Genomic DNA, 23,149 nt, shown 5'->3' with positions numbered 1-23,149 from the left:
ATATTTTCATTTTTCCTCTGCCTTTTAGGGAAAACATGGGCACTTCCCAAAATTGAAGATCAACGCAACAAGCAGGGAGAAAACTATCGTAAGTCACATTCATACTACACAATAGTGTATCATGTGAGAATCCTGGTGTTATGAAATTTCAAAACAAGGAAACAGTTCAAATAACCCTTGCTTCAAATTTAGTTATTTTTTGAAAATGTTAAATACTTTAAATGTGACATAGATGTTTAGTGTTTGCAAAACAGGATACTTGGGAGACTGTATTAATAAGCACTGTATATGAATATTATTAGGGTGAAGTCATCTTGAGAGCATGCCTTACGTTCAATTTGAAACAATTCAGGAAAGGCAGATAACCTACATATCTGCTACAAATCATAAAAATATAATTCAGATATTTCACTGATAATTAAGAATTCATTAATAAACATTATTAATGTGCTTCTCATTTTGTACAGAAATCGTAAGGTAGAGAGACTGTGCAGAAGTAAAAAGAGCAGTCAATATGGAGAAATCTTTAACCTTATTTCAAATCTCAATCTGAACAGCAAAACTGCTAAACCCAAACCATGTGAATGCAGCATATGTGGAAAAGTCTTCAAGTGTCACTCGTCCCTTAATAGACACATGAAATGTCACACTGGACACAAACCATGTAAGTATCAGAAATATGGAGAGAAGCCATATAAATGTAAGGAATGTGGTAAAGCCTTCAGTTACTTCAAATTTTTTGAAAACCGTAAGAGCACTCACAACGGAGAGAAAAAGTACAAGTGAAGGAATGTGGAAGAGCTTGCCATTCTCACACATCCTTTCATACACATGAAAGGATTCACACTGGAGAAAAGCCCCACGAATGTCAGGAATGAGACAAAGCCTTCATGTGGCCCACGACCTTTCGAAGACAGATGATAACACACACGGGAGATGTTCCGTACAGGGGTAAGGAATGTGGGAAGGGCTTTAGTTGTTCTGCTTCATTGCAAACACATGAAACAGCTCACACTGGAGAGAAACCCTATCAGTGTAAACAGCGTGGAAAACTCTTTCGATATCCTCAAACCTTACAAACACATGAAAGGACTCACACGGGAGAGAAACCATATGAATGTAAGCTGTGTACCAAAGCTTTCATTTGTGTCAGTTCTCTTAGAAAACATCAAAGAACTCGTACAGGGGAAAAACCTTATCAGTGTGAGGAATGTGGGAAAGCGTTTAGTGTTCTCTCAAGCCTTCGAGTCCACGGGATCAGTCACACTGGACATGGACCTTATAAATGTAAGCAGTGTGAGGAAGCATTCACTTCTCCCAGTGCATTTCGAGTACATGGAAGGAGTCACAGTGGAGAAAATCCCTATGAATGTGAACTATGTGGAAAAGCCTACAAATATTACCATTCCCTACAAACACATGAAAGAAGTCATACTGGAGAGAAACCATATGAATGCAAGGAATGTGGGAAAGCTTTTAGATATTCCCAATCTGTTCGATACCAGGAGATGACTCACACTGGAGAGAAACCCTATGAATGTAAACAATGTAGAAAAGCCTTCAGGTATTATCAAAGTTGGCAAGCCCCATGTAAGGACTCAATGTAAGCAAGGTGAAAAAGCCTACAGATGTCACAGTTCCTTAGAAATGCATGAAAGAACTCATACTGGAGGGAAACCCCATGAGTGTGTTGGAATGTGGAAAAGTCTTCAGATGTTACCAGAGTTTTCTAACACATGAAAGAAATCCCACTGGAGAGAAATTCTATTAATATAAAAGTTGTAGTAAAATATCCAAATGTTCCAGTTATCTTCAAAAACACGAAAGCATTCACACAGGAGAGAAATCCTATGAATGTGAACATTGTGGTAAAGCCTTCATTGCTCACGCAACCATGCGAAGACACGTGAGAGTGCACACACAAGAAATATCATTTAAATGTGAAGACTGGGAAAGTCTACTATCATCCCAGTTCCTTCTGAAGGCTTGAAAGGACTCATTGTGTAAAATTTCTTGAATATGAAGTGTAGGAAAGACTTCAGTTGGCCCACATCCTTGAATGTGAAAACTCACACCAAAAAGAAATGTAAATGTATGTAGCATGAGAAACCACGTAAATATTCCAGGAAACTATCAACTTGAAAAGGTTTTATTAAAGTTTTAAATATATTATGTTTATTAAGCCTCGGTATACCAGTGGAATGCAGAATGTAAATTATTTTCCGAAGTGGACATCCTGCGAGTCATCTTTAAACAATAGTACATAATAATAATTAGTAATTATTCACTAAAGGAGTTAATATTTTGTTTCCACTTTGAAGCCTGTTGGGTCTGTAAGAGAAGTATTTCTATTATGCAATTAGGTTTAATTTTTTTAAAATAATGTTTCATTTGTTCTGTGTTGAGGGGCCACTGAAAGATGATAGTGTGGTATTTGTTGGGATTTTCCAATGACCTTCATGACAATTTCTGGATATTTCTGGTCCATTATACATTCTATCTTTATTACTGATAAAGTTCCTTTTTGGGAGGATGATGGGTAAGAGTCCTTTTCTGCTTTCCATGCTAATGAACAGTTGGAATAAATTTTTATGTACTATAGTTTATGATAATAGTTCAATATGAATTACTATTTTCATATTTGGGTCCTTCTTTCTGACTAGTATTTGGTATTTGGTATTTGGTAAATAGACTTGACTTGAGAGCCTTGTGACATGACAAAGTAGGAGATATCTTCTCTGTGGGTAATGTGAGGATCTAGATTTGCCAGAAGACATCCCCTTTACGGTTCTGTGTTAGAGTTCATCAATAGCCTCACTTGCATGAGATTTTGAAGGTTAAAGTGAAGAAAGCATTAGTCAGATACTGGCTCCACCATACAGGGAGAGAGAAGAAATATAGAAGCTTTAAGAAGACCACCTTGCAGCCTCTTCTCCAGGTTCTTTGCCCTTGCCTAACCACCAACTGTTCGATACCTATTTTCTTAGAGGTGTAGGTTACTAATGATAACGAGATCCACATCGAAGATCCAGGAGAATTTGTAATTTTCTGTAAGGCCTCCTGTGTTCACTAGGAATCAAAGTGAGACTTTTGTGTTTAGGAGTGTTCTCTGATTCCCCTTTTCTCTAGATTTTATCTGTATACGGTCTGATTTGTATAGGAAACACTTTATGTTGTTAATAGTGCTAGTGAATATGTTTTTGTGATTCACCATGACAACTACAATGATGCAGTCAAAAGGTACAACATGAGTTTGTTTCTTTACTACATTGTACACAGAACCAGTGGCTCTGACTCACTCCTTCCATGTGAGGGTAAACACCGTCTAACTCTCACGAAGACTGTTTCCTCTTGCAGCTGAATGTAATCCCTCAATATATTTTTAATTATGTTTGATTGTATGCGATTAAAAATACATTCCTTGTATAGCATAAGGAATATAGTCAAAATATTGTAACAACTTGGTATGGTCATAGCTGGTACCTAGAATTATCATGTATATAAATGTTGAATCACTGTGTTGTACACCTGAAACTAATGTAATACTGTGTGTCAACTACCCTTCAATAAAAAAATAATTATCCAGAAAAAAAAAGATACATTCCTTTTTTGTGAAAGGAGCACTTCTGTAGTTGTTTCCTAGAAGTATTTTATTAACTGTTGTCGAAGCCATCAAATGTCAACAAATACTGTGTTTTTCTTTATCTGAAAGGATATATTAAAATATCCCATTGTAACTATGGATTTTCAGATCGGTTTTGCAGTTTTCTCTGTTTAATTATTATATGCCATGAGTCAATATTATCATGTGCATACAATTCAGTATTTTTCCTTCAAACTTTATTTCTTATTTTATAGTTACAGTTTTGTCATGAAACTAATTTCTCATTTATTCTTTATAGCAAAAATGGAAATCACGTTTTCTTTCAGGGCCCTTCTGTTAGTTACTCCCAGGATCACACCTGTAGTGGAAGAGAGGGGTGTAATGAATTCCGGTAAAAATGACCATAAACCATAAAGGAGTGTGATATAACAGTTATCCAAAGGATAACTGACAGCTTTGGGGAAAACGAGGAACAGAGGCATGATTCCCACGAACCCTTTGAATACTTTCTCTTTCTCATGCTTTCCTTCAGTTCTGAGCTCGTCTTTGTGTTGAGGGCACAGTCTAATTGGCTTGTAAGTCCAGTCCACAAATTCATTTTTTTTTTTTTGCAGTCCTCAGTTCCAATCCATTTGTTGGGGTCTGCTGGTTCAGTCCTTTCCTAAGTCCCCAGTTCCAAACTGGGAATTAGTGGTGGTGCACACTGGGCCTTCTCTTGGCCATTTTGCGGTAATACCTTTTTGGTTACTACTGGTATGTTGAGGTGCACATGAGGTAAAAGCTATTATTGGTAGTGGGCTTCTTGGAATCTGAAAGCCACAAAAATTGGTGGGCACGGGTCGAGCATTTAAAAGCCGTTAGGGTGCTCACCACCTGACTCCAAGACTCCTATGTTAGGATAGGTTGGTCAAGGAAGAGGTTAGATTGACGTTGAGTCACCCACCAACCTCAGGAAAATTTCCATGCAACAAGGTACACTGTAAAACACCACACAATCTCCCACCCAGCGGCACATCCCTCTGAGGTGTTAGTTTGGCTCTGAAAGACCCAAATGCTTAGCTAAAAGAAAAAAAAAGGAACCCTTAAATTCCAAAGAGTCGAGCATACCGCCTCCTGCACACCTTATTTCATATCTAAGAGCTATGGTTCCAGAGTAATGGTAAAATCTTATTAAAAATCAGCCTACACTTACAATGGCCATAATGGGGAACATTCAATTAGACAAAATCAATTCCTTTTGGAAGTGCTGAAACTGAAAGTAAAGTTTCGAAAGTAAAATGCACAGAATGGGATACTTATCTTAATTGGTATGTAGAAGCTTCCCAAAGGCTTTAAGATTCCAAAACAGCTTTGTTAATAAAGTTTCATTGTAAAAGGCCGATAAAAAATTAAAGACATGATAGATATGTAAAATAATACCTAAGCCACTCCCATTATACCCTCCTGAGAGTCCAAACATTTAAATCATTGGCTGAGAAAAATCAACGTCTCTTTTGTAATCAGCTGGGATATTGAACCAGAGATTATCTTTAAAGACCTTGTACAGATTCTTCAACATCAACTTAAATACAAAATCTACCCTTGATGGGGGTCCCTCATATGAGTTCCTCTCAGAGTTGATTAAACTTTGAGAGGTATTCTGATAGACTGATATATTCCTTTAAACAGTCAAGGGGAAACTAAAATTAATGAAAAACCTTGCCAAATTCTGTTAGACATCAAAGCCTGAAGAAAAAGATACTGGAAAAATAGGCAGGGGGTGGCTAACGATGAGAATCCTTACCAGTCAGCCGTCCTGAATCTCTAGTGCCTGGCAGACGTAAGAAAATAAAATATCCTTTGCACCCTCTTTAAATACACTTATGTCCGAGGTGGTTATTAAGTACTGCCAGGAATATATATTGTTTGTCTCTTTTGATAACTAAGAAGGTATTTTAAAGGATTTTTTTTAAGTAGCTAACCTAGTTGTAGTTACAGCTTCTCCAGGGAGTGTCATCATAACCAGTCAGTCAGTCTGGAATTTCCTCATCAGTACAGGCCAAGTAAGCCATCTGCTTAGACCCCTACAGACCCCCAAGGAGGGTGACCTCGCCTGAATCCACTCTTGGCTAATAACATCTTTGTCCAACAGCCTGCCTTTAAAACCCTCTTCTTTTTCACACTTCTTCACTGTGCCTATCTGTTTACTAAATGGGATACTGCTCAGTTCACGAATCACTGAAAAAATCCAGTAAGACCTTTAAAATGTACGCAGTTGAATTTTGTTTTTTAACAAGGCAAATGGTGAATGATGAACTTTTGTTCATTCAAGAAAATCTGTGAAGATTTGTAAGGAACAGGAGAGTGTGTGGTATTTGTATCAACAGTATTCTCTCCATAGCTCCTTCCAGCTAACCCTGGTGAAGACCCCACTGCAGACTACTTACTGCAGCCTAGACCATGTGCCAGCCTGTCACCTCAGCTCCCGCTCAGGGCTGACCCCCTGGGAGGAACGGGATTTCAGCATCTGAAGCCCGGGCCCCAGCTACCTGTGGCTGAGGACTGAGTGCTGGCTGAGAGTGCTCGAGGAGTTGTGGCACCGTTCTTTCAGTGCCCATAATACATGGAACTGAGGCGATCCATTTGCAGCTGCCTACTGACGATACCGGAGTGCTGACTGGCCTTATTCCAGCTCAGGAGGTGGCTATGAGTTATTCTTTTTTTTAAAGCCTTTTGATTTTTTTTTTAATTTGAAAGCTTCATTAAAAAAAAACTCTTGACACCAATTAATTTTGTTATTGTAGTAAAACACACAGCGCGAGACCTACACAACAATGTTCAAGTGTACCATATTACCTGTAAGCACAACATTGTACACCAATTGTCTAGAGCTGCCCTGTGTGTGACAATACGCTTTTTCTTGCTGATAATTTTCAAAATTATCGTTGTGACCTCTGTGAAAGGCGATTAGGAGTAAATTCATGTATTTAATGAAAATACAGCCTAGCCTGAAAAATTTTAAACATTAAAGTAAAACACAATCCACTGATGGAAGAAAATTATGCAAATCATGTATCTCATAAGGGACTTGAATAGAAAGTATCAAAAGACCTCTTAAAACTTAATTATAAAAAGTCAAATAACTCAATTTAAAAACAGCAAAGGTTCTGATTCACATTTTTTTTTGAGGAAGACATGCAAGCGGCTCAAGAAAAGACCCCATTAGTCAACGAGGAACCGCAAACCAAAACCCCAGTGAGATACTACTTCATAACCACCGGGATGGCGAGAATCAAAAGGTGAGATAATAAGTGCAGAAATATATGGAGAAATATGAAATCTTTATATTCACACTGATGTGAATATAAAATGGTGTAGCCATTTTGGAAAACAGTCTGGCAGTTCCTCAAAAAGTAAACCTAGAAATACCATATGACCCATTACTTCCTCTCGTAGGTATATGCCCAAGAAAAATGAAAGCATATCTTTGGACAAAAAACTTGTACATGAATTTTATAGCAACATTATTTATCATAGTCAAAAGCTGGAAACAACCGAAATGTCTGTTAAGGCATGAATAGGTCAAGAAAGTGTGATATATCCGTACAGAGGAATATTATTGGGTCATAAAAATTGTTACATACCAAAATTCAGCTGAGTGAATTTGACGATTAATTGGTTTTATTCAGCCATTCACTAAAAACAGGCGTTATCCCATGTTCTGAAGGGCTGTAGGGAAGGAAAGGCTTTTTAGGAAAGAAAAGATACTTTTAGGCTTAAGACACCTTTCTGTGGGAGTCTACGGGGCAAATTATCTCACTAGTGATGACTAGCAATTCCAAATTGACTGATCAAGATCATAGTCTTGAGATAGGCCAAAACTACAATAGGTTAGGTATTAAGTCTTTCTTTATTATTAAATATCGGCTTATTATTAAGCCCAGATATGGGGCTTAGCCTGAGTTACCCCATCTTGGGCCTGCTCCTTTTTTTCAAAGAATGAAGAATTGATATTAGTCACAACATGGTTGTACCTTGACAAAGTCATGCTGAGTGCATAGGCTGTTGGGGAAGAAAAGGTCAAGGTTCTTCTCACTGGTGCAATAATTAAACTGACATTAGACAGATAAGCAGAATATCAAATTTAATTTTGTATGCATGGGAACCCTTCATACATGAGAGGTTCAAGGATAAATAACATGAGGTATTATTATACTGTGTAATATATACTATTGAATACATATATTAAAACAGATACAATGAGGTGTGTATGTCATCGAGCTAAGGAGTGGGGCAGTAGGTCTGGACATAAAGGCCTCTGTGGGTCCCCTCTTCTCATTTCCCCAACTTGTCCATGTGCTACAAGTGGGGGAGGGGCTCTTGAGAAAATTCTGCATGCGAGTATTAAATGCAAGGCTGCCGGCTCCAGGCAGTTGCAAGGAGACACTCCCTTGCTGATTCTAACAGCAACATTTGCAGAATTTGAACACATGGGCCACGTCCACTGGAAATCTGAACCGCAGATGGCAGTTCCTGTCTTGTCAGCCAGCACTGATATTCCAATAAACGCTTAGAGCTGTGTTTTTCAACTTGTGGCTATCTTCGGGGGAATAAAGTCAGAAACTCTCCCTCAAGGCATTTCATGATCTGTTTTGGGGCTGCTCTTAAGGGAATGTAACAGTAAGAGATAAATTTGTAATAGAACAAAAGGGGAATCAAATCTTTGCTCAAAACTGAACACTAACATTTACTGGAAAGTGAACTCAAACAGCCCCAGAAACTTTGTCCACTAATGGGCGGGGGTGGGGCGGGGCGGCAGTTTCTTCTTCTTCTCTAGATTTTCTGCGTCTGAGGGTCAGAGTTAAAGCGGAAAGCTGATTTTGTTCAACCCCAAGCATCCAGTGCCCGGGGACTGAGGAGGAGCAGAAAAGAAAAACAGAAAGCTAGTGAATCAGTGCAGGAATGTCTGCTTGGGCCCTTGCAAGCTGCCTACTTCATGTGTCTGCACCCCAGCCCCTCTCCCACGGTTTCCCCTCGAAAAGCCCTGACCGCTTGTGTGTCGGGAGGACGGTGCTTCTCTAAGGCAGGAGCCTGCCACTCCCTCGTTTGCTAGCAAGTCAATAAACTATTCTTTCCTTTCCTCAAAACCTGGTCGTTGTGTTTTGTGATTTGACCTCAGGGACGAGGACCGGGTCTTGGTATCAGGAGCAGCACCCCCCACCCCGACCAAGTGCCCGCAGTGCCGCTCCTTCAGTGTCAGAGGCCACAGGGTCGAGCTGTTCAGGGACGCAGAGCTCCCGGCTTCCTCCTTGCTAGCCACGGGGGACTGTGCCGGCCAGGAGTTCGTGCTGTGTGGCAGGGCAAGTACAAGCCTCTAGAACTCCCTCCGAAGTATATATTGAAAGCAGTAATGCCTTCCAGGAGAGGATACAGACTGGAGTTACCACCACGGACTTGAAAGATGTCGGGGTGGTGATTTCCACATACCCTTATTGAAGTCACTCACGGGGCCTACTCAGAAAACGGATGGATGGATCTTGGAGATGACTGTGCATGATTATCACCGTGATCGGAGTGTCTCAAATTGCAGCTACTGCTGCACGTGGGGCTTCATCACTTGATCCCCAAGCACCCAGTGTGTAAGTATTGGTCAGGAAAATGCTCTCTGTTCTCCTCCTATGAGTAAAGACCAGCAGGGCAGTTAGCTTTCAGCCGGCAAGGAGAGAAAACTATCTCAGAGGCATATCAGACCTCCAGACTTAGGCTGTCATTTAGTCAGAAGGAACCTTCATCTCCTTTTCCTTCCAGAAGATGTCACACTGGCCCATCCCAGTGATGGTACTAGGCTGACTGGACCCAGTGATCAGGAAGTACAGCTCATCTAGGCATGTTGATAGCACAGTCACGTGTCAGAAGGTGGGAAATAAATCCAACAAAAATTCAGGGACCTTTCATCTTAGAGAAGTTTCTAGAAGTCTATCGTGTGGACATGCCAAGCTCTCCTAAGGTGATGAATAAGGTGCTGTACCTGGACCCCTCCTCCACCCCCCACACACAAAGGGCACAGCAGCCCGGTGGACCACCTCGGATTTCAGAGGCAGCATAGACCTCATTTCCAGTGTGCTACTCTGACCCATTTACTGTTTGGTCTGAAAAGCACATAGTTTGAGAGCAACCCGGACCTTTGCAAGGTGGATGCCAGTAGATGGCAACACCTGTATCTCCTCTCATTGCTGCCCCTTCAAGGTGCACACCTGAAAACAGCCTAGCGTGAGACCGACTTGCCCAAGATCACAAGGCACAGACCCCGGCCTGACTTGTGTGGTGTTCCACACTCCATGCCAAGCCTGGTTGGCATTCTTCCATCTCTGAGTCTGTGCGTCGCACACACGTGACACCAGCCCCCAGGAGCTGGAGGGGTCATCCATGTATCCCTGGGGATGTCCCTAGGGAGGAATGTCTGGCATGACCCTCCCTGTGCAGGTTGGGACATTGGGCAGCTGCTGTGGCTTCAGCGTGACAGGGAACTGGTGACAAAAAGCGGCCTGAGCTCAGCTCTTGTCTCCTCAGAGCTGGGACCCTGGTGTCATTGCCAAAGAGCGAGGGGAGGGCTCTGGTGGAGATCTGTGTACTCATGCACGGCAAGGGCCAGGAGGGTGGGCAGTCAGCAGCCCAGAGGGGCATGTGGGCGAGTCTGAATTCAGGGAGGGGCCCAGGAAATGGACCCTTGAAGAAGTGATGTCACTGAAGATACGCCCAGTAGAACCTGAACTGTGACCCGGACGGAACCCAGCTCCTGGTCGCAGACCCCAGTCCTGCTCACTTGACCGGAGGCGCTCGACAGAGCAACATGCGGTCTTGTTGTGCGGAGCCTTCTGAAGGCGTGGGAGTCAGGGAAGCCGAGAGGAAGAGTCTTCCTGCTCGCTGTGGGCGTTGGCTGAGAGACCACCTTCGCCTCTGTCTGTGTGTCCCGAGGAGCCCCGAGGTAACACAGGGCAGCCCAGAGCGGGCCACTCCAGGGCCAGGCCACGAGTGTGAGCCGTCCCGGGCTGACCTTTCCCCCGGCTCCTTGTGTGTGTGCGGAGGGCGTGGGGCATGGGGGGGACTGAAGGCTGGGCAGGAGGGGGCGGTGAGTGTCGGGACCAGGAGCTTCCACCCACATGTTAGTCCTGAGCCCGGGGGGTGTCCTCTCCTTCCCCCAGGGACTGGAGGTCTAGGCAGATGGCCCTGTGTGCCTGATCTCGGGGGCAGGGTTTGGGTTCCACATTGCCCCCTGTGGGGAGGTCCACGCAGCCCCGGTTGCCTCCTAGCCCGCTACCAGGCTACGGCTGTGAAGAGCTCCACACTGGGGAGTGAGGAGGAGCTGATGGATGGATTTACCTACTCCATCTCCCTGGGCCCGGGGCAGGCTGCCTACACCCCAGGACTGCCCCACGAGACTGGTCAACAGACCCACTCCAGAGGGCCTGGAACCTCGCTCCCGGGGGCAGTCCGTGCCTCTCCTTGCTTGCATCCCAGGGGGCTGGGGGCTCTCGGGTGAGCTGCAAACCTCCCTCCTGGTGGTTCCTGGGTTTCCCACCGACTATCTCCCTGCTGCCCCCCTCAGCGTGAACCTGAGCCATCTGTCCATGGGACTGAGGTCCCCAAGCGCAGGGCTCCCCGGACAGGCGTGAGGAGGAAGGGGAGAAAGCACACGGGACGAGTGGAACCAGCTCCAAACACCAGCCGGAGCGCTCCCGAGGCCACCCTCCCTCCCGAGGACGCTGACCAGCCCACCACGGGCCAGCGGCTCCCCCGGTGAGCACCCACCCCCTCCTCGGCACAGTCGGGCCTCTGCCCACAGCCCACGGTGTGTCTTGAGTGTCCCCACATGTGTCTGAGCCTCAGCGTGCTCCTCTGACGGGCAGGGTGGCTGGCGATCAGCCTGCTAGGGTGCCCATGGGGAACATGGGAGGAGCTTAGAGGGGCTCCCCTGGCGCCCGGCAGTGCAGAAAGGACGGCCGGCCAAGCTGGGCCACTTCGGGGCTTACTTCTCTTTACCCGATGAAAAGCCTTTGGCCTCACCCGTCAGTGGCCTGAAGCCTGGCTCACTTGGAAAAGCACATGGGAAGCAGCCTTTTGGAATGGAGGCTCACGATTCCCTGGGGCTGTGCCCGGTCCTTGTCCTCATCATGGCCACAACGAGGGACCTCTGGGGACAGCAGAGGGGTACCTGGGAAGGTTCGGGTAGGACTTCCTTCAGCCACAATAGGTATGCAGCACCCACTTTGTGCAGACCCGTTGGGGTCACTTAGCATAACTGAGTGAAGGAAGCAGACACAGTACTGGGACCCCATCCCGTGTGGAGTCGGGCAGTCACTTCAGGCGTCATCCGCAGGTCACAGCCGGGAAACATCACGGGTGATACCCTCACGCCTTCCTCATGTAATGGGGGGCATGACAAGGGGCCAGAGGAGGATCTGAGAAAGTGAGCGTTCACTGGGCCAGGAGGGGGCACTGCCTATGTGCACAAAATGGGTGGAGGAGGCGTTTAGGCCTTGGGGCAGGGAGAGCCCAGCAGGTCACTCATCTTTGGATTCCCATGGGCGGGCTGGTGACTGGGGACTTCCTAGTCGGGAGCATGGGAGAGGATGGGGTCCCAGGACAGACACGCAGGGTCAGGAAGGGGGAGGGGCAGGGGCCTGGACAGGCAGGGGAGTGCACAGCGGCCAGGCCCACACAAGGGTGGACCCGGAGGGCAGTGTGGCTGGAAAGACCAGGCTTCTCACTCGGCCACCCCCAGGCCTTACCCCAGCTGCAGGATGGGACAGGCTAGGCGCCCTGCCTGGGAGCCCGAGCATGTGCCCTGCGCCATCGATGCCAGCCAGCTTTCATCCACCCTGGTGGGCCAAGTCCTCCACCACTTGGTCCAGGAGGAGCACCTGGGGCCCACGGTGGCAGAGCTGGAAGGTGAGGGGCTGCGGCCAGAGGACCATGTAGGGTGGGCTTCCCGGACTGGGGTTCCCTTCAAGGCAGTGAGGGCTCTCCTGTGATCCTAAGGCGCGGGGAATCAGGCCCGCGGTGACCCTTTCTCTGTGTCCTGCTCCAGAACCACGGCAGACGCAGCTGGCTCCAGAGACACGGGGAGGGCCGGCTTCTTCGCCTGAGCCGGTCCAGGAGCTCCCTGAGACCCCTGTGCTGGAGCGACGGCCGGTGTCACCTGCTTCCGCCCCTGCAGAGCCGGAGGATGTCCCAGCAGTGGCCTCAGCCCAGGGGCCAGGCCCTGAGCTGGAGCCCCATGAGCCCTCGGGCCTGGGGCCCAGGGCACTTGCTGGAATGGCACCAGGTGTGGCAGAGCCAGGTCCAGGTCCAGAGCCCACCGGCCCCTGTGCTGCGAGCCCCTGGGACATCCCAGGACTGGTCTCAGGCCCCGAGCTGGAGCCCCGTGAGTCCTCGGGTGCGGGGCCCGTGTCACCTGCAGGAATGGCACAGGGCCTGGCAGAGCCAGAGGTGGTCCTGGAGCCCACCAGCCCCTGTGCCGTGAGCACCCGGGATTTGCCGAGGGAGAGGGTGCGGACCATCCTGGCGTTTGCCCCACGCCTGGTGGCCGAGCAGCTGACCCTGATGTGTGCGGTGAGCGGAGCGGGCTCTCGGGGTCGGGGGTGGGCCTTCCCTGTGTCACGGGCTGCCCCAGACCTGCCCGCCCCTGACGTGGACTCCTGTGATGTGGGCCCACGTCCCAGCTTCCCCACGGACTCACCATGTGCCCTGAGAGACTCTCCTCACCCCCAAGCCCTCACTGACCACACGGGGACAGTAGGGCTGGCCCTTAGGGATCCTTGCAGACCAAGGAGGAAGAGCGGAGGGAAGGTGGGCAGGGCCTGGCCGGGCAGGGAGGGGCAGGGCAGGGGAGGGGTGCTCAGGGAGGTGCTGCCAGGGCCTTAGGTACTCGGGCCATTGGCCTGGCAGGCTCCTATGGCCTCCGCACTTCAGAGGCCCCTGCCATGGACCTGACTGCGTGGGAGACACAGACACCAACAAAGGCCCTGGGTGGAGTTGTTTCAGGGGAGACTGCACCTGAGTGGGGAGCGGGATCCACGGGGTGGCAGCATGGGAGGCAGATGCCCCAGGCTGGGCAGGCGTGAGCTGCCTTGTGCCTCAGGGAGGACGTGAGTGAGGGTCCCTGTGAGCAAAGCCCCTCTGTGCCCCATCACTGTGGGGCCCTGTGCATCCGGTCCTGGGCGCCTCAGTGGACGGGGTCTGGAGTCCGGACGGCCACAAGGCTCACAGCACGTCCCCAGCTGCCTGGGCCCCAGCTCTGACCAGTGACCCTGCCTGGGAACAGGGGCACCAGGGGCACAGCTGGATGACACCTCTTATCATCCCCAGGAGCTGTACAGTAGGGTTGAATGTGGTGAATGCAAGGTCTACGTAGAGAGACAACCACTGAGGGAAGCCATTGTGCTCCTGGCCCCCAACATCCTTAACGTCATCAGGCAGTTTGGTACCACGTTTCATTGGGTCATCTCCTCCTGCCTGAGGGCCCCAAGCAGGATGGCCCAGGACAGGGCCCGAGTGGTGGAATTCTGGATCCAGGTGGCCAAGGTCTGTCATGGGACGGCCCCCGGGGTCCCCTCCTTGGCCAGCTCTCAGGATGGGTGCCTGCGGTCTACCCTGCACGGTCCCTGGGGCCTCCTGCCAGGGGCGTGCGGACCTGGACTCGCAGGCCCCGGGGGTGGGACAGCCATCCCCGGCCCCTTCCTTGGGTTGAGCCACAGTCCTCCACCCAGGAGGGCTGCTCACCAGGTACCAGGTGTGCTGGGCTCCCTGGGTGTCTGTCTCCTTAAGGACAGGAGTTCATGGGGGGACAGAAGCAGAGAAGCAGGCCACGCTCTCAGCTCTGTCTTCCCTCCCAGGAGTGTCTGGCTCTCAGAAATTTCGAGTCCTTCCGTGCCATCATCTTCGCCCTGCAGCGCCCTCCTGTACGTCGCCTGGAGAGCACCTGGGCACATGTTTCCTGGTGGGTAGCCCTGTCCCTGGGACCAGGGCACCTGAGTGGACAGGGACACCCCTACACCTTGCAGTGTCCCTCAGTGGGCTGGGACTTCCTGGGAGGCGGCAGAGCCTAGGGGCGGGGATGGCGGGCTCTTGGGGGCCCCTGTGGGTTAGGCCACGGGTACCCCTGCAGGAATCAGTTTCCTGCAATGTTAGGTGTGGGTTGAAGCCCATTGGAGATCTTGAGCTTGTGCTCTGCAGCAGGAGGTCTCTGCCCCAAGGACAGCGACCTTGCCCAAAGCAGATTCGCCCCTGGGAGAACTGGGAATGGAGGCCCCGGGGGGAAACATGAAGGCCCCTCCACAGGCCACGGATTCCCCGGAGCTCAGGGCCATGGTGGAAAGCCTCCTGCGGGCTAGTGGGCCTTCTAGGATCTCCAGGAAAAGGGGTCGGCCCCGGGACTCTCCGCCTGCTGGCCACATGCGTCCCTCCTCCTCTCCCCTCCCCATAGGAAGAGCTCCTGGATCTACAAAAAACTTAAAAAGAGGAACAAGGGGCTTAAAGGGAAGCAGCTCCTCAAGGTAAATGGGGGCTGGAGGTCTGGAAGGGAGGGGTCCTTGGGGCAAGTCCTCTGCCGCGCTGTGGCAATGCTTTGGGGAAGACTCGAGGAGTGCGGGGTGAGACGGGGAAGCTGATGGGGAAAGTAGGGTCCCCCAGGCCTATGAGGGCCTCGTCTGTCTCCCTCCCTGGCTCCACTTGACTGTGGGCCTGGCATCCAGTGAGGACCCAGGGGACAGACCCCCGGTCAGGGCTGGGGATGGCGTGGCGTCGGCAGCAGGGTTGGGGCCCGTGGCTGAGCAACGTCGGCTTGTCCCCTGGGTCCTCTGAGCCTGTCACGGACCCTCTGTGGCCTCGGGCTCCTCATGTGCACATGGAGGGTTGCCGTCACCCTGGGGTGTGGGCCTCCCTGGTGAGCAGGGTCCAGGGAGCCCAAGACGCGCTTCAGCTTTGTGCACCCCCCCTGGTCATGGGAGGGGAGCCGTGCTGATAGCCGGGTGACAGTGAGGGCTCAGGGCACCCTGGGAGGCAGAGGGACCTCCCCTGACCCTCTCAGGGCGGCGGCCGTGGCCCAAGGACCCCCATGAGTTTGTGTGTGTTGGAGCTGGGGTCGCTCTAGGCTGAGAGCCTGCTGGAGGTGGGGACAGCGTAGGTGCCAGGGGGCTCGGGCGAGCCATCCATCCACCACGGTCTGGCTGTGGGAGGCCACGTGGGAGGGGAGCATGAGCACCTGAGCTCGTGCACCTTGCAGGAGGTGAGGGCCATGTTGAGGCGATGGCCGCCATCCCCCAGGGCATCCCAGGATATGAAGACGCAGGTGAGCGTGGCGTGGCCAGGGTCGGGGCGGTGGGGTGACCCTGCACCTGCTCCTGGTCCCACAAGCTCTGAACTGCCAGCTCTGGGGTGACCAGGAGGAGGGCGAGAGCAGCTGGGTACAGGGGGAAGTTGGAGGACAGGAGCAGGGACCACAGGACCTGGGACTGGCCAAAAGCCAACCCTGGGAGGGACCAGGAGGGGAGAGCAGGTGGAAGGGAAGGAGGGAGGCCGCACAGGGTGGGTGGTCCAAGGGAGCTGGGGGCTGCGGGTGTGGGGTTCAGGGGAGGCTCTGTGGGCACCCCTGCGGCAGGTGGGGACTCATCACCTCCCCACCCCGGTGGCACAGGGCATGATCCCGCCGCTCGGACTGATCCTGTACGAAGCCTTAGAGAAACAACAGGAACATCATGTGGACGTGAGTGATCCATCAGGGCTCAGGGGGGCAGGATGGTGAGCTTTAGGGAGGAGAGAGCCCCCAGTGAGCCCGGACCTCTCAGCACCAGCCACCCCCCTCCTGAGTCCCCCCTCCACCCCAGGACCTGGGCTTCTTGGAGAGGACTGCCAGAAGGACCCACCTAAGCCCGGTCCTGGCCCCAGGGCAGGTGGGGCTGAGGGCTCCAGGGGGCAGCATGTGGGCAGGACTGGTCTCCCCGTCAGGCCCTGCCCTGGGGGAGGGATGCTGCTCCTTCAGGGCAGGAAGCACATCGGGGGGCTGGCAGTGCCTTCCCGCCTGAGGCCTCAGCTCCCCAGTGCAGTCCCCGCTTCTCGGTAGCCCCGAGCCCGGGCCAGGCCCGGGTGCTGTTTCTGGGCAGGCCTGCCCCTTGGAGGGCCCTGGCGGTCCTCCACCTTGAGAAAGGGTGGGGACGTTCCGGCCTCCTTCTGGGCTCAGAGGGCTGTTTCCGATGTACTTTGGCCGCCTTGCTGCCTTCCAGGGTGATGGTATAAAATAGAGAGAGTTGAGTGCCCAGCCATGAAAGGTGAGGGATGTAGTCAAGACCCCCCGGGCAGGACCTTGTCCGGGCCATCCCCTGGGTGTAACGCGTGTTGAGAGAGTTAAGACATGCAGGGCTCAGGACACTAAAGGCTTTGTTAGGTGGGGGATGGGGTGGCATCAAGGCCGCCTTCCTGGAGGAGGAGCTGGAGACCCAACAGTGGGAACAGGCAGGGCTGGATGGCATTGGAAGCAAGGCGGGTTTCCGTGAGCAAAGATCCAGGACCATCCCAGTGCCCCACTCCTCAACCCCCTCCTTGTCTGCATCCTGTCCTTCCTCTGCCCCAGGTCACTGACTTCCTAGAGGAGATCGTCATATACAGGTTCCTGGCCAGGCAGTATGACCTGGAGCCCAAGGAGCACTTCCTGTCCTTTTTCCAGAGACTGAAGCTCCTGCGTGAGGAGCAGAGGTGAGGCTGCCAGGAGTGGGGTGTGGGCTGTAGCTGCCGGCAGGCTCTGGGGGAAGGGCCCCCTGCCATGTGGCTCCAGGGGCTCACAGGTGTCCCTCTGTCCTGCAGCTACGGCCTGTCCTACCACCTGGAGCCCCCAGGTCAGAGGGCAGGCAGAAAAGGACTGTTAAAGTTCTTCAGGTCCCTCAAGATTTAAACTTACGGGCCAGGGCCAGGTGAGTTTCTGGGCTGGGGCGATCGGCAGGGGGCGGGCTGTTCCCCAGCCTCAGGGAAGCTTCGGGCCATGCTGGGCGTGGGGGCGTCCTAAAGACCGGGGCGGCTGGGGTCCCAGCTCCACTGCCGACCAGGCCTGTCAGGCTGAAGGGTGGTTCCCTTCCCCTCTGGGACCCAGCCTCCTCCTCTGTGAGTAGGTGACGCTCAGGAGCCTTCCCGTGACAGGGACCCCCCGGGTGCTGGTGATTGACAGGACCCTCCGTGCAGGGCCCGGGGCCCAGAGGGCAGTGGGGACGGGGTGGAAGCAGGATAATGGGGGGAACCTGGGATGACCGGTCTCTTCTGATCACCCGCGTGGCCCTGTAGCTGCTGTCATCGGGCCCGCGGCCCTGCTGGTGTCCTGGCTGCATGTGGAGGAGAGCTGCTTCCCCTCCGGGCAGGCGGCCCCTGGCGCCCCAGGACCCCAGTCTGCTTGCTGCTCCTCTTCCTCCCGCTGCTCATCCGGAGCCTCTGCTGGGGCGGCTGCTCTGGCACCTCCTCCGTCGGCAGACTCGGGCAGCTCCCCCGGCTGCCGCTGTATCCTCAAGGACCCGTATGTAGCTGCGGCGCACCTGGCCACCTTCGTGCGGTGTCGTCCCCTCTGCTCGTGGCCCGTTGGACAGAGGCGAGCCGCCCCACCGTGTGGAGGATGTTCCCCTTCGTGCAGGTGGCCTCCCGCCGTGACACCAACTCCTGCCTGGGCGCCGTCAGCCACCGAGTCGTAGCCACAGGGTTCCAGGAATAGGTGGGGGCTGTCCTCACCAGGCCCGGCCTTTCCCGGGACGGACATAGACACGGCGCAGTGCCGCGTGGGACCACGGCCTCCTGGTGCCCAGCGGAGGCATCCGAGGATGCAGGGGTGGCCGACTGTCGCAGGGTCCCGGGGCTTGCTTACAGGGGAGCCCCCGGTGCAACTTCCTCCCGTCATCCCTGAGAAATAGCCTCCCCAGGCACAGTGTGGTCTGGGTGTTGTCTCTGAGGTTTATGGTTCCTGGGGGTTGGGGTCATCTCTGTGCAGAATGTAATAAATGCTGAGCGGATTGCCACCACACTGCTCTTTCTTCTCAAAGCTCTGCCCCTCCTGCGGACTTCGTGTGCCCCAGCCCACCCCACCCCAGCCCTCAAACTCTCTGATGCAGGGTGGCCCTGACCTCCGCCAGGTTGTCCTCCATCCTCTGTCCTCCCCCCATAAGGTGCTCAGGAAGAGCAGGGTGCTCCAAGCCCCAGGGGGGCACACCTCGGCAACACTGTGGAGGCCTGTTCAAACAGAAACTGAACCTTCTTTCCTGTCACCTATAGATTATGATCAGACACCGAAACTTGTTGATTAGAAGCCCCAGGGTGTCTCTTCACGTCTTGAACACCACTGCAGATGTACCCAAGTAGATCCCAGGGCTGCAGGGCGCCAGTCTAGCACCGTCCCATTTAATGAGACACAGCTGCTCCACACATTCCAGAAAATTCCTTTGCGAAAAACTTTGAACTTGGTCTCTCAAAGCACCTCCAAGAGGTGCACGCCTTCCACTGGGGGGGCTTTGTCTGAGCCCACTTTCTCCACGCTTCACACCTCAGAGCACCCCCCAAAGCTCCCGGGTTCCCAGTCTTCCCCCATGGTGCCCCTCAGCCGCCCATCCCCAGGCCAGGCTGGTGTGAGGCCCCTGGTGTCCCGCTCCTGGGTCCTGGCTGAGCGGCCTGATGTCTGCGACAAAAGACTGGGGAGGCTGAGCGGAGGCACTTGGCTCTGATTCTCCCCATACGCTCCCCCAGGACTCTCAGGATGTGCTCACCCTCCCAGGAGGGGAGGCCTGGCCTGGAGGGGAGCTCCAGGATCAGCACAAACACCCCCTTGGGGAGCTCCAGGATGGAGAGAGGCTCCAGGATGGAGAGGGTCTCCAGGCCTTATGCTGCAGGGGGAGCCCCAGACTGGGACTGGGGAAGCGGACGTGGGCCCTCCTCACAGCCTCAGGTGACCAGGTGACAGGAGGTAAAATCGGGACACCCACGCCACCCCGCCCTCCTTCCCCTGGACCTTCCCACAGCACCCTCAGAGCCATCTGCCTACACGGTGGTCCCAAGGGATGACCTCAGGCTCCCCGGCCACAAAGGGAGTTAGGTTTGGGCAGAAGGAGGGAGGCGGGCCCCTGGCAGGGCTGTGGCACAAGTCAGACCTGTCATCCTGCACGGCCCACCCGCCTCAACCTCACACAGAAGAGCTTCTGGGCCCAGAAACAAAGCAGCAGCCCTGGGCCTGGTGGGTAGTCACTGGGTCAGCGGTCTGTCCTCCCGCAGTGTGTGCAGGGGCCCCAAGTACAACACGGCCTGGGCTCCTGGCGCTGGGCCACCAGGCTCACATGGCTGTGGGCTGCAGCGCACCTTCCCCACCCGGCGTGTGCTGGGGAGGTGGCAGGGCCCTCTGGCCCCTGGTGTGCTCCTCTGCACCCAGGCACGGGCTCTGGGGGGGCTCCCCGTCTTCGGGCTCTTCAGAGAAGCTGATGATGGAGTTCTTGTTCACAGGCTCAGAGAATGAACTTTGCAAACACTCAAGGTAGGAGAGCATGTGCGAGGCTTTTATTTAGAGATAAAGCAGAGGACAGAGCTCCTGGCTTGCCCCTGCCCGGAGGGGATAAGATAGCCCCGGGGTGATGCACAGTCTAGGGGATTTATAGGCAGGTGAGAGACAAAGGGCCAGGGATGCAGACCTGCAAAAGGGTCCCCTAATGCTTATCTTTGAAGAGACACTAAGTTTCTTATCAGTCTTCCAGATTATTTTGCTTACTTGCCATTATTACTCGCCTACATTGCATATCATTTGATTAGGGCTAGAGGAAGAAAAGCAGCATCTGGGTGAAGTTAAAGAAAATAAGCCAGGCCTTTTATCAGGCTACGGTACATTTTACAATAACCTCATTAAATTGACACAATGAAGACATGGGCTATGCTGCGGTCTTTTCTTATGTGGCGGATATTCAAACATTTCAGGCCAAGTTACTCCTGGATTTTTAGTTTTGATTAAGCTCACACAAGAATGCTTATATTACTTTACAGAATTAATGTGACTGACTTTGCTTAATTGTTTAATATGGAGTTTCAGTAGGGGTTTTATTCCGGAGGCCCTCACCCTGCTCTGTTCTGCACCCACGGTCCCTGCCTCACCAGCACTCCTGGAGGAGGGAGGCTCCGTGGCTTCCCTCCCCAGCTGCCATTCCCTCCTAGTTCCTCCTCCAGGCTTCCCTTCTGCACTGCCCAAGCTCTCTGATCCCATGCTCGCACCCCTCTCCCCCTGCCCTCCCAGCCTTCTCCTTCCCCCATCCCTCCCCTGGGCTGGGACTCCTGTTAGGAGGGCGTTATGTATTCTCCTGGGTTCTTGTCCCCGCCGCAGCAAAGAACTGAGGGGCAGAGACGCAGCAGTGAAGAACATGTAAAAGTTTTATTTACAGAGAGAAAGTGCACACTCAGAGAGAGGGGAGTGTGGGCTACCTCAGAGAGGGAGGCGCACCGAAAGGGTGGGGGCTCCCCCTTGGAAGGAATTTTCAGGAATGTGACAAAGGGCTAGGGGTGTGGACCTGTGAAGTGGTCTCAAGATGAGACACGAAGTTTCTTATCAGCCCTCCAGGTCATTATGCAAAATTAGCTTAACACAAGAAACGCCCTGCTCTGATGGATTCCCACCAGGAGAGCAGCTTCCTGGTTGGGGAGCATATCAGTTAAGACTGCCCTCCCTGCCTCCAAGGTGGGCTGAGTTATTGTATGTTCGCTAAAGACTGTGTTAAGTGTGGATAAAATGAAAGTTCCTGTGGCCAGGATTCTCACCTGGGCCTAGTCGGCTAGCTCACCACTCATGTGGGCAATATGTTGCTATTGACTCTATAGAAAGAGCTCCACCCAGTGCTCTGGGTGACACGGTGACACGGCGGCGACGGCGAGGCTGCAGGAGAGCAGAGCAGAGGCTGGAGTGGTGGCAGCGCTGAGGTCAGAGCCCCAGAGGATGGCTGTGTGGGATGGCTGTGTAGGCATGGAGGCCCAGAGGCAGAGACCCACTTGCTGCATGCAGACTCGCTCTGACTGGCTGGGGTGGTAGTGATTGACCTGCCACTGTGGAAATAAAGTTGGGTATAACCCTTTCACCCCCAGAACGTTTTACTGTCATTTCTTTGGTCACATTGAATCCATAGTGAACTTGCCCAGGGTTGAAACCCATCGGCAGTGCATTGAAAATCTTACCTCTTCACTTCCTGGGTTTGGAAATGCAATCTTAGCTTTAAGATAGAATCTTTCCTGTCTTTACTGTGCTGTTTATGGCTGGGCTAGCTTGCTAAGTGAACTGTCCAGTCCGCAAATTACTTGATACGGGGATGGCGGAGGAAAAACCGCATATAGGTATAGTTGGACAAATAAGCTGGGCCTTTTAGCAGGCTAAGTGAGTCTTACCTTAGTCAATGACATGATTTACAAAACACAATAAAGACAAGGGTATGCTGAGAGACTTTCCTTTATCTGGGGGAATACTCAAGCATTCCAGGCCTGTTACTCCTGGCTTCTGGAACTTAAACTGATCTCATGAAAAGATGCTCCACATCACTAATCATCAGAGAAATGCATATTAAAACCACAATGAGATATCACCTCACACCAGTAAGGATGACCACCATCCAAAAGACAAACAACAAATGTTGGCGAGGCTGTGGAGAAAGGGGAACCGTCTTACACTGCTGCTGGGAATGTAAATTAGTTCAACCACTGTGGAAAGCAGTATGGAGGTTCCTCAAAACTCTCAAAATAGAAATACCATTGACCCAGGAATTCCACTCCGAGGAATTTACCCTAAGAATGCAGCAGCCCGGTTTGAAAAAGACATATGCACCCCTGTTTATCACAGCACTATTTACAATAGCCAAGAAATGGAAGCCACCTGAGTGTCCCTCAGTAGATGAATGGCTAAAGAAGATGTGGTACATATACACAATGTAATATTAGTCAGCCAGAAGAAGAAAAATCCTACCATCTGCAACAACATAGATGGAGCTAGAGGGTATTATTATGCTCAGTGAAATAAGCCAGGCAGAGAAAGACAAGTATCAAATGATTTCACTCATCTGTGGAGTGTAACAACAAAGAAAATAAACCCGAAGGAACAAAACAGCAGCAGACTCACAGAACCAAAGAATGGACTAACAGTTACCAAAGGGAAAGGGACTGGGGAGGATGGGTGGGAAGGGAGGGATAAGGGCGAGGAAAAAGAAAGGGGGCATCACGAATAGCATGTATAGTGGGGGGGGGCGGAGCACGGGGAGGGCTGTGCAACACAGAGAAGACAAGTAGTGATTTTACAGCATCTTACTAAGCTGATGGGACAGTGACTGTGAAGGGGTATGTGGGGGGGACTTGGTGAAGGGCGGAGCCTAGTAAGCATAATGTTCTTCAGGTAATTGTAGATTAATGATACCAAAATAAAATTTTAAAAAAAAAGCACCTACTATGCAGCAGGACCCATCTAGGTAGCAGTTTTCTCTGCACAGACGAATGCATCCAAGATGAAGGGAACCTGTGGAATGACCGATGTGGTCA

General features: G+C 51.9%; 4 protein-coding genes and 1 long non-coding RNA gene across 5 annotated transcripts in view; 3 read left to right on the top strand and 2 right to left on the bottom strand.

Moving 5' to 3' along the window:
• The first annotated feature begins 536 nt into the window (after window positions 1–536).
• Window positions 537–23,149, top strand: part of LOC130682275 (zinc finger protein 709-like) — a 100,585-nt gene continuing 77,972 nt past the window's right edge. The window contains exon 1 of the mRNA XM_057496591.1: window positions 537–664. The gene's annotated coding sequence lies outside the window, so the exon portion shown is untranslated. The remainder of the gene's footprint in view (window positions 665–23,149) is intronic.
• LOC130682274 (zinc finger protein 709-like) lies at window positions 659–3,737 on the top strand. Its single transcript, XM_057496590.1, has one exon. The coding sequence runs from the start codon at window positions 891–893 to the stop codon at window positions 1,605–1,607; it is 717 nt and encodes a 238-aa protein (XP_057352573.1). The 5' UTR covers window positions 659–890; the 3' UTR covers window positions 1,608–3,737.
• On the bottom strand, window positions 3,825–9,679 carry LOC130682281 (uncharacterized). Its single transcript, XR_008995515.1, has 3 exons — window positions 9,071–9,679; window positions 7,228–7,312; window positions 3,825–3,962 (listed from the first exon to the last, which is right to left on the bottom strand). It is a non-coding gene; the product is annotated as an uncharacterized LOC130682281 (long non-coding RNA).
• Window positions 12,198–15,445, top strand: LOC130682305 (ral-GDS-related protein-like). Its single transcript, XM_057496691.1, has 5 exons — window positions 12,198–12,532; window positions 12,672–13,195; window positions 13,952–14,167; window positions 14,479–14,582; window positions 15,337–15,445. Exons 1-5 carry the CDS (start codon window positions 12,214–12,216, stop codon window positions 15,443–15,445), a joined length of 1,272 nt encoding a protein of 423 aa, XP_057352674.1. The 5' UTR covers window positions 12,198–12,213.
• The window catches only part of LOC130682304 (uncharacterized), a 35,936-nt gene continuing 33,727 nt past the window's right edge, over window positions 20,941–23,149 (bottom strand). Inside the window, exons 3-4 of the mRNA XM_057496690.1 lie at window positions 23,059–23,126; window positions 20,941–21,676 (exon numbers count right to left, since the gene is read on the bottom strand). Coding sequence (XP_057352673.1) covers window positions 21,449–21,676; window positions 23,059–23,126 — 296 coding nt within the window. The 3' untranslated portion in view covers window positions 20,941–21,448. The remainder of the gene's footprint in view (window positions 21,677–23,058; window positions 23,127–23,149) is intronic.

Source organism: Manis pentadactyla (genome assembly GCF_030020395.1).
Source record: "Manis pentadactyla isolate mManPen7 chromosome 15 unlocalized genomic scaffold, mManPen7.hap1 SUPER_15_unloc_1, whole genome shotgun sequence".
Taxonomy (NCBI): domain Eukaryota; kingdom Metazoa; phylum Chordata; class Mammalia; order Pholidota; family Manidae; genus Manis; species Manis pentadactyla.
This window is presented reverse-complemented; position numbering and strand designations above follow the sequence as displayed.

Bases quoted from the DNA above. Each gene is read 5' to 3' on its own strand.
- LOC130682274 (XM_057496590.1), top strand. From the start codon at position 891: ATGTGGCCCACGACCTTTCGAAGACAGATGATAACACACACGGGAGAT.
- LOC130682305 (XM_057496691.1), top strand. From the start codon at position 12,214: ATGGGGTCCCAGGACAGACACGCAGGGTCAGGAAGGGGGAGGGGCAGG. The intron at 13,196-13,951 runs GTGAGCGGAGCG...TATCATCCCCAG, and splicing joins AGCTGACCCTGATGTGTGCG to GAGCTGTACAGTAGGGTTGA. The intron at 14,168-14,478 runs GTCTGTCATGGG...CTTCCCTCCCAG, and splicing joins TCTGGATCCAGGTGGCCAAG to GAGTGTCTGGCTCTCAGAAA.